Source organism: Euwallacea fornicatus, unplaced genomic scaffold (genome assembly GCF_040115645.1).
Source record: "Euwallacea fornicatus isolate EFF26 unplaced genomic scaffold, ASM4011564v1 scaffold_63, whole genome shotgun sequence".
Taxonomy (NCBI): Eukaryota; Metazoa; Arthropoda; class Insecta; order Coleoptera; family Curculionidae; genus Euwallacea; species Euwallacea fornicatus.
This window is the reverse complement of record NW_027096031.1, coordinates 263,028-273,418: the sequence shown is the minus strand read 5'-3', so window position 1 is coordinate 273,418 and position 10,391 is coordinate 263,028. Positions and strand designations below refer to the sequence as shown.

Sequence of the window (10,391 nt, the reverse complement as noted above, 5' to 3'; positions counted from 1 at the left end):
TTGGAAATTCAACAAGATGCAATCATGATGTGTTGTGACATATTCAAAATCTCGTCGAGCTGATTAATTTGACACTTTGTTTAACAAATTTGGTTTTCATTTGCCGAAGCTATCGAGCTTCAAAATTTGAAAAGTCACAAAAGTTTTGTGTTTGAGCACATAATGTACTATTTTTCTTGGAAGTTCAACAAGATGCAATGATGAAGTGTTGTGTCATTTTAAAGATCTCGTCGAGCTGATTAATTTGACACTTTGTTTAACAAATTTGGTCTTCATTTGCCGAAGCTATCGAGCTTCAAAATTTGAAGTCACAAAATTGTGTGTTTGAGCACATAAAGTACTATTTTTCTTGGAAATTCAACAAGATGCAATCATGATGTGTTGTGTCATTTTAAAGATCTCGTCGAGCTGATTAATTTGACACTTTGTTTAACAAATTTGGTCTTCATTTGCCGAAGCTATCGAGCTTCAAAATTTGAAGTCACAAAATTGTGTGTTTGAGCACATAAAGTACTATTTTTCTTGGAAATTCAACAAGATGCAATCATGATGTGTTGTGACATATTCAAAATCTCGTCGAGTTGATTAATTTGACACTTTGTTTAACAAATTTGGTCTTCATTTGCCGAAATTATCGAGCTTCAAAATTGATAAAGTCACAAAATTGTGTGTTTGAGCACATAAAGTACAATTTTTCTTGGAAATTCAACAAGATACAATCATGATGTGTTGTGTCATTTTAAAGATCTCGTCGAGCTGATTAATTTGACACTTTGTTTAACAAATTTGGTCTTCATTTGCCGAAGCTATCGAGCTTCAAAGTTTGAAAAGTCACAAAAGTTTTGTGTTTGAGCACATAATGTACTATTTTTCTTGGAAGTTCAACAAGATGCAATGATGATGTGTTGTGTCATTTTAAAGATCTCGTCGAGCTGATTACTTTGACACTTTGTTTAACAAATTTGGTCTTCATTTGCCGAAGCTATCGAGCTTCAAAATTTGAAGTCACAAAATTGTGTGTTTGAGCACATAAAGTACTATTTTTCTTGGAAATTCAACAAGATGCAATCATGATGTGTTGTGTCATTTTAAAGATCTCGTCGAGCCGATTAATTTGACACTTTGTTTAACAAATTTGGTCTTCATTTGCCGAAGCTATCGAGCTTCAAAATTTGAAGTCACAAAATTGTGTGTTTGAGCACATAAAGTACTATTTTTCTTGGAAATTCAACAAGATGCAATCATGATGTGTTGTGACATATTCAAAATCTCGTCGAGCTGATTAATTTGACACTTTGTTTAACAAATTTGGTCTTCATTTGCCGAAGCTATCGAGCTTCAAAATTTGAAAAGTCACAAAAGTTGTGTGTTTGAGCACATAAAGTACTATTTTTCTTGGAAGTTCAACAAGATGCAATTCTGATGTGTTGTGACATATTCAAAATCTCGTCGAGCTGATTAATTTGACACTTTGTTTAACAAATTTGGTCTTCATTTGCCGAAGCTATCGAGCTTCAAAGTTTGAAAAGTCACAAAAGTTGTGTGTTTGAGCACATAAAGTACTATTTTTCTTGGAAGTTCAACAAGATGCAATTCTGATGTGTTGTGACATATTCAAAATCTCGTCGAGCTGATTAATTTGACACTTTGTTTAAGAAATTTGGTCCACATTTGTCGAAGTTATCGAGCTTCAAAATTGGAAAAGTCACAAAAGTTGTGTTAGGGACTCTAAGTTATTGGTTTTTTGTTTTCTATTTATTTTTTATTGTTGTTAATGTTAGGTTTATTGTATACTGTCATTTACTCCCTTAAGTTACGCCTATGTACTGCGATACTTATTCGGAGAATACCATCTGGGTGCCAGACCACATGGCCCATCAGGCCAAAGCTAAGGATACGCTTTGGTTGGGGAATGTGCTACTAGTCGAAGAATCTTTCTCTATAGGGACTATTGCTTTGATGGTCAATTTGTTGGACCCGCAATATTCCCAGAAAAGCGATTAGTATAGATATTCCCCAGATGGCCACGAGTTATGGGATTCGTTGTAGCCATAGCTTATAATGGTTCTTGGTGGTGGTGCGCCCCTGGTTGGAATTCTTCGGGGTTAGTACTTAAGGGATAATCGGAGCAATTTTCGCTCTCTTCTCTTTTTTTCTGCTCTTCCTGTGGTCTCGTCGGGTGAAAGCTACGTCGGTGACGGGATGTGATCCGCATCATATCGTGTACCCGCCCAATAAGCATTCTCCCTATTCTTCGTTACTTAGACCAAGATTCTTACATTCTTTTAAGATAAGTGCATAGTCAATACAGTCCATTTTTACATAAAACAAATTGTCTTTGTCGTGTTTCATTTATCGAAGGAACACCCTTAACATTTTGGTCCTTCGAGCCGGATTCGGGCTTGTGGAAAATCATTCGGTCGGTGTTTGTGTCGCGATAGAAGTTGTTCGCGTGCAAAACCGAGAAGTTGCTCTGTAGGCGTGATAGAAGTTGCTTCACGTGCCAGAACAACAAACAAAATCGCTGTTCGTCTGGGGCTAAGTAAGAAGAAATCTTGGTGATTCCGGATCATCGTGGAAGCCAGGGAGCTTTGTTTGGGAAGTGGGTAAGTCCTTGTCCTATTGCCTTTGAACCGTATTGCTTTCGTTTGTGCTATTTGCTAGTGATTAGATCATTCGTATCGTAAAGTTGGCGTTTTGTAACCGCATATTCTATATAGACTTGGCGTGGTTACAAATTGTGTGCCGTACTGCTTAACCTTTACCTTTGCGCACACGGTGACTTGTAGCCGCATATTACAAAGCTTGGCGTGGCTACAAATTACGTGCCGTTGTTGTGAGCTCCTGCATTAGAGCAGATCGTACCTGGTAGACGCGTGTATTGAGATTTTGTGATCATGGCATCTGCTGGGGAGCTAAAAGGGTTAAACGTGGCTAGGAGAACGTGCAAAGCCCAACTCACTATGTTCAGCAAATTTCTCGAAAGGTTAGATGTAAGTAGCGGTCTAGGTGCCGAAAAAATAGGGCAGATAATTGAGAGACTCGACAAATTGGAAGGTACTTTCGAGAGGTTTGGAACTATCCAAAGTGAGTTGGAGCTGCATGCTGACGATTACGACGACGAATTAGCTGAGCGGGACGACTTTGAGAATAGATACTTTGAACTTAAGGCCAAAGGAAAGGGTTTACTGCAAAAATTCAATAGGGTTGATGCGTCCACTGCAGGCGGCACCTCGCAGGGGGCGGAATCTCCCAGCCCTTTAGACAATATCAAATTGCCGGTCATCTCATTGCCAACTTTCTCTGGCGATTTCAAAGATTGGCTTGGGTTCAGAGATCTATACCTTAGTCTAATACATAACAACGATAGGCTGAGTCGCATTCAAAAGTTTCATTACTTGCGGGCGTCGCTGCGTGACGCAGCGTCTCGGGTTTTGGGAACTCTTGAATTATCAGAGGGCAACTATGATATCGCCTGGACAACCTTGAGTGAGCGATATGATAATAAGCGGGTGCTCGTGCACATCCATTTGAAAACTCTAGTTGAAGTGGAATCGATGCATAGAGAATCGGCTCCTAAATTGAGGAGTTTAATTGACAGCGTGAGTAAGAGCTTAATTGCGCTGACCGCTCTGGGTCAAAAACCCGAAAATTGGGGTGTTCTGGTAGCCTACCTCATAAGCACAAAGCTGGACCCCGTGACGGAAAGGCAATGGGAGGAGGCGAAGAGCACCCACAAAGAGGTCCCCTCATGGGACTCTTTGAGAGAGTTTTTGAGCGCCAGGGCGGACATGCTCGAAGCTATCGATCGTCAGAGGGGCAATAATAGTAAACCAGAACGAAATGTAGGACTCAAACCTAATAAGACGAGCGCCAAAACCTTCGTTGGGAGCGATATTTCTTGTGGAGTGTGTAAAGCCAAACACTCATTAGTTAAGTGCCCAAGTTTTTTGGCTATGTCCCCCAACGAACGATTCGGCAAGGTCAAGCAACTCAAGGTGTGTTTCAATTGCTTGAAGCCGGGTCACTCTGTAAAGGATTGTCGCTTGAGAAATTGCAGCAAGTGCCCGGCTAAACACCACACCTTGTTGCACTTTGAACCCGTCAGGGTGCAAGACGATGCCCCCAAACCAGTGGAGAGTTTGGAGCATCAGGTTTCGTTGTCTTCACTTAGTTCGGATAATCATGTCTTCCTATCCACCGTTCTAGTTGACGTTGTCAGTGCCGAGGGTAAGCGCTTAAAGGTGCGCGCACTTTTAGATTCGGGAAGTCAGTCAAACTTCATTACCTCTTCATTATGCAAGAGGCTGAAGACAAAATTGGGCGATTTCGAAGTAATAGTCGGGGGATTGGGATCTAAGGCGTCAGAGGTGAAACACTGTTGCCACATCGAGGTGTGTGCGCGACACAGTGGCTATAAGTCTTCCTTAAAGTGTTTAGTTTTGCCCAGGATCACCGGCTTCATTCCTGGTGCTCCTGTGAATATTAGTCGGCTAAATATTCCATCCAACATCACGTTGGCAGATCCGGAATTTAGCAAACCTGGCCCTATAGATCTTCTGATTGGCAGCGAATTGTTTTATGGGTTGTTGTGTGTCGGTCAAATTAGTCTTGGACCGCACAATCCCATCTTGCAGAAAACCAGATTCGGATGGATTGTCTCCGGATCAATGGCGAATCCCGGTAGTATCAACTCCATTTGCAATTTGAGTACAAATTCGCGGCCAAGTGGCTCAAACATTGACTTTGATTTGAAAAAATTTTGGGAGGTCGAAGATAATTTCTCTGAGACCAAGGCCTGGTCGGCTGAGGAGCTCGAATGTGAGGAGCATTTTCAAAGAACGCATAGGCGTTCGGTCGACGGCCGTTTCATGGTTGCCATCCCTTTAAAGCATCCCGTCGCTGACTTGGGGAATTCAAAGACGAAAGCTCTCCATAGGTTCCTTTCGCTAGAACGTAAGCTCAGCCGGGATTCAGCTTTGAGGGAAGAATATTGCAGTTTCATGCGGGAATATTCGAGTCTTGGGCACATGACTAGGGTGCTTGATGAGGATGATCGTGTCTCCTACTATATGCCTCATCACCCTGTTATTAAAACAGAAAGTTGCACCACTAAATTGAGGGTCGTATTTGATTGTAGTATGCCATCTTCAACAGGGAAATCCCTGAACGATTTGCAAATGGTCGGTCCCGTGATCCAATCGGACTTATTTGATATTTTGATTCGTTTTCGCGAGTTCCGATTTGTGGTTTCGGCGGATATCGCCAAGATGTATAGGCAAGTATTTGTGGAGCCTAAACAACGTTCTTTGCAACGGATATTTTGGAGGGAATCGCCCTCAGATCCTATCGAGGTTTTTGAATTGAACACCGTCACATACGGGCAAGCTAGTGCCAGCTTTTTAGCCGTAAGGTGTCTACATCAAGTAGCACAGGAGAGTGAACTTGATGTAGCCTCGGTGATAAAATCGTCATTCTATGTTGACGACTTCCTTCACTCAATAAATTCGGTTGAGGAAGGAATTAGAATGTGTCATAGAGTTTCCGCTGCATTGGCAGGGGGTGGTTTCAAATTGCGGAAATGGCTTTCCAACGAACCCGCTATATTGCGTGCGGTGAGTCAAGGAAACGAGGATTTTCAGGTGCTAGATTTTCACGGGGACGAAAGGGCTAAGATTTTGGGTTTAACTTGGCATTGTTCGTCAGACGTTTTGTCGTACAAAATTCAGGCCTTTGACACGAACGTGAAAGTGACAAAGCGCACCATCTTGTCAGGTATATCGCAAGTCTTCGACCCCTTGGGTCTTCTATGTCCGGCTGTAATCATCGCAAAAATCCTAATCCAAAGGCTTTGGCAAGAAGGGTTGTCGTGGGATGAATCAGTCCCTGCCCATTTGCATACAGCCTGGACAAAATTCCGAAGTGAGTTGCCGAATCTCAATGGAACTCACATTGATCGCCACATTGCATGCGTGGATGCTTTGTGCCATGAGTTGCACGGTTTTTCTGACGCTAGTGAGGACGCTTATGGTGGAGCCGTCTACGTCAGATCGATCGATCGAAACGGCGATATAACCGTGAGGTTATTATGCGCCAAAAGCAGGGTGAGTCCTTTGAAATCCCTGACTATCCCTCGTTTGGAGCTATGCGGTGCATTGGTCATGGCCAAACTTATAAGCAAGGTAAGGGCGGCCTCTAGATTGCAATTTGTTAGGCAGGTGTGCTGGTCAGACTCAACCATCGTCTTGAGTTGGCTAAAAATGTCTCCCAGCAACCTAAAGGTCTTCGTAAGCGCGCGGATAGCACAAATCCAAACGCTTACAATGGATTGTGAGTGGCGTCACGTCCCCACTAGGGAAAACCCGGCCGACTTGGTATCGAGGGGGGTCTTTCCCAGTGAACTCATGGAGTCTAGTCTTTGGTGGTATGGCCCTTCCTTTCTTCAGTCCAGGGAAAGTCATTGGCCTAGTGTGTCTGAAGGACCTAAGGAGGTGCCCGAGGTCCGCGTTCCAAAGAGAGTTGTTGTTTTTGTCGCCATAGGGGACTATTTCTTCGAGCGCTACTCTGACTTCAATCGATTGAGTCGCATCGTAGCATACGTCCTTCGATTCGTTGGCAATTGTCGATTAAGGTTATCGAAAGGGGTCATCGTCAGCACGCCATTATCTAGTTCGGAATTAAATGAGGCAATCAAAATGTTGGTCAAGACTGCGCAAAGAAGTAGCTTTCCAGTCGAGCTCGATTGCCTCAGCAGGGGTGTCGCCTTGCACCCTAAGGATAAGTTGTTAAGTTTGAGTCCCTTTCTAGATGGTGAGGGCATAATGAGGGTAGGGGGAAGGTTGCGAAACTCGGCTTATCAATTCAATAAGAAACATCCTATGCTTTTGTCTCCAAAACATCGTTTGACGCGGATGTTGTGCGAACATGAGCATAGGAGATTGATGCATGCCGGCCCTCAGCTATTGCTCGCATCCCTAAGAGAAAAATACTGGGTTGTCGCGGCGCGCAATTTGATTAGGGCCGTTGTAAGGAATTGCGTTACCTGCTCGCGATTCAACCCTCAGTATTTGGCGCCTCTTATGGGTGACCTCCCGCCAAGTCGCTTAACTGGTGGGAGCGTATTTGCATTTGTGGGAGTGGACTACATGGGTCCACTCAATATACGGGAAAAAAGGGGTCGCGGCGCAAGGTTGTCTAAGTGCTATGTAAGCGTATTTATATGCTTTGCGACGAAGGCTTTACACTTGGAATTGGTGTCCGATCTAAGCAGCGAGTCGTTCCTGCTTGCTTTTCGTCGGTTTGTTGCTCGGCGTGGTCGACCTAGCCACGTTTACTCGGATAACGGCACGAATTTCGTCGGCGCCAATCGAGAATTGGCAGAACTCGGCCATTTCTTGATTAAAGAATCGAGTAAACTGGCCAATTCATATGCCCAGGAGGGGGTGCAATGGCACTTTATACCCCCCCAATCGCCTCATTTTGGAGGTCTTTGGGAGGCGGGTGTCAAGTCGGTAAAGCACCACCTAAAACGAGTAGCGGGAAATGCCAACTTGACCTTCGAACATCTCATTACGCTACTAGCACAAATTGAGTCAATACTTAATTCCCGTCCTTTATCTCCCTTGTCACAAGATCCCAATGATTTAACTCCCTTGTCACCCGCTCACTTCCTGATTGGAAGAAGTCTCACGGAGTTGCCCGACCCAGACCTACAGCATATTCCTGCAAATCGGTTGTCGGTATTCCAAAGGATCCAACAAATCAAGCAGCACTTTTGGACGCGTTGGAGCAAGGAATATGTCAGCGAACTGCAGCAGAGGGTCAAGTGGAAGGCACGTCAGCAGGACGTCCAGGAAGGGGTACTTGTGCTTGTCAAGGAGGACAACCTTCCTCCCTCCAAATGGCGCATGGGACGAGTAGTTGCAGTACACCCTGGCCAGGATGGAGTGAATCGTGTGGCTACTTTGAGAACTTCTAGTGGTTTGGTGAAGCGCTCTTTTAGCAAGATATGTCCCCTGCCGACGAACACTGTCATTGAAGACGCTGCAAGCGCTTCAAGGCCGGGGGCATGTTAGGGACTCTAAGTTATTGGTTTTTTGTTTTCTATTTATTTTTTATTGTTGTTAATGTTAGGTTTATTGTATACTGTCATTTACTCCCTTAAGTTACGCCTATGTACTGCGATACTTATTCGGAGAATACCATCTGGGTGCCAGACCACATGGCCCATCAGGCCAAAGCTAAGGATACGCTTTGGTTGGGGAATGTGCTACTAGTCGAAGAATCTTTCTCTATAGGGACTATTGCTTTGATGGTCAATTTGTTGGACCCGCAATATTCCCAGAAAAGCGATTAGTATAGATATTCCCCAGATGGCCACGAGTTATGGGATTCGTTGTAGCCATAGCTTATAATGGTTCTTGGTGGTGGTGCGCCCCTGGTTGGAATTCTTCGGGGTTAGTACTTAAGGGATAATCGGAGCAATTTTCGCTCTCTTCTCTTTTTTTCTGCTCTTCCTGTGGTCTCGTCGGGTGAAAGCTACGTCGGTGACGGGATGTGATCCGCATCATATCGTGTACCCGCCCAATAAGCATTCTCCCTATTCTTCGTTACTTAGACCAAGATTCTTACATTCTTTTAAGATAAGTGCATAGTCAATACAGTCCATTTTTACATAAAACAAATTGTCTTTGTCGTGTTTCATTTATCGAAGGAACACCCTTAACAAGTTGTGTGTTTGAGCACATAAAGTACCATTTTTCTTGGAAATTCAACAAGATGCAATCATGATGTGTTGTGACATATTCAAAATCTCGTCGAGCTGATTAATTTGACACTTTGTTTAACAAATTTGGTCTTCATTTGCCGAAGCTATTGAGCTTCAAAATTTGAAGTCACAAAATTGTGTGTTTGAGCACATAAAGTACTATTTTTCTTGGAAATTCAACAAGATGCAATCATGATGTGTTGTGACATATTCAAAATCTCGTCGAGCTGATTAATTTGACACTTTGTTTAACAAATTTGGTCTTCATTTGCCGAAGCTATCGAGCTTCAAAGTTTGAAAAGTCACAAAATTGTGTGTTTGAGCACATAAAGTACTATTTTTCTTGGAAGTTCAACAAGATGCAATGATGATGTGTTGTGTCATTTTAAAGATCTCGTCGAGCTGATTAATTTGACACTTTGGTTAACAAATTTGGTCCACATTTGCCAAAGTTATCGAGCTTCAAAGTTTGAAAAGTCACAAAAGTTGTGTGTTTGAGCACATAAAGTACTATTTTTCTTGGAAGTTCAACAAGATCTAATCATGATGTGTTGTGACATCTTCATAACCTTGTCGAGCTGATTAATTTGACACTTTGTTTAACAAATGTGGTCCACATTTGCCAAAGTTATCGAGCTTCAAAATTGGAAAAGTCACAAAAGTTGTGTGTTTGAGCAGATAAAGTACAATTTTTCTTGGAAATTCAACAAGATGCAATCATGATGTGTTGTGTCATTTTAAAGATCTCGTCGAGCTGATTAATTTGACACTTTGGTTAACAAATTTGGTCCACATTTGCCGAAGCTATCGAGCTTCAAAGTTTGAAAAGCCACAAAAGTTGTGTGTTTCAGCACATAATGTACTATTTTTCTTGGAAGTTCAACAAGATGCAATGATGATGTGTTGTGTCATTTTAAAGATCTCGTCGAGCTGATTAATTTGACACTTTGTTTAACAAATTTGGTCTTCATTTGCCGAAGCTATCGAGCTTCAAAGTTTGAAAAGCCACAAAAGTTGTGTGTTTCAGCACATAATGTACTATTTTTCTTGGAAGTTCAACAAGATGCAATGATGATGTGTTGTGTCATTTTAAAGATCTCGTCGAGCTGATTAATTTGACACTTTGGTTAACAAATTTGGTCTTCATTTCCCGAAGCTATCGAGCTTCAAAGTTTGAAAAGTCACAAAAGTTGTGTGTTTGAGCACATAAAGTACTATTTTTCTTGGAAATTCAACAAGATGCAATCATGATGTGTTGTGACATATTCAAAATCTCGTCGAGCTGATTAATTTGACACTTTGTTTAACAAATTTGGTCTTCATTTGCCGAAGCTATCGAGCTTCAAAATTTGAAAAGTCACAAAAGTTGTGTGTTTGAGCACATAAAGTACTATTTTTCTTGGAAGTTCAACAAGATGCAATTCTGATGTGTTGTGACATATTCAAAATCTCGTCGAGCTGATTAATTTGACACTTTGTTTAACAAATTTGGTCTTCATTTGCCGAAGCTATCGAGCTTCAAAGTTTGAAAAGTCACAAAAGTTGTGTGTTTGAGCACATAAAGTACTATTTTTCTTGGAAGTTCAACAAGATGCAATTCTGATGTGTTGTGACATATTCAAAA

The 10,391-nt window shown here is 42.3% G+C and overlaps 1 protein-coding gene across 1 annotated transcript; it reads left to right on the top strand.

Moving 5' to 3' along the window:
• Window positions 1-2,897: 2,897 nt before the first annotated feature.
• Window positions 2,898-8,075, top strand: LOC136349769 (uncharacterized). The gene has a single exon (XM_066301496.1). The coding sequence runs from the start codon at window positions 2,898-2,900 to the stop codon at window positions 8,073-8,075; it is 5,178 nt and encodes a 1,725-aa protein (XP_066157593.1).
• The last annotated feature ends 2,316 nt before the right edge of the window (window positions 8,076-10,391 follow it).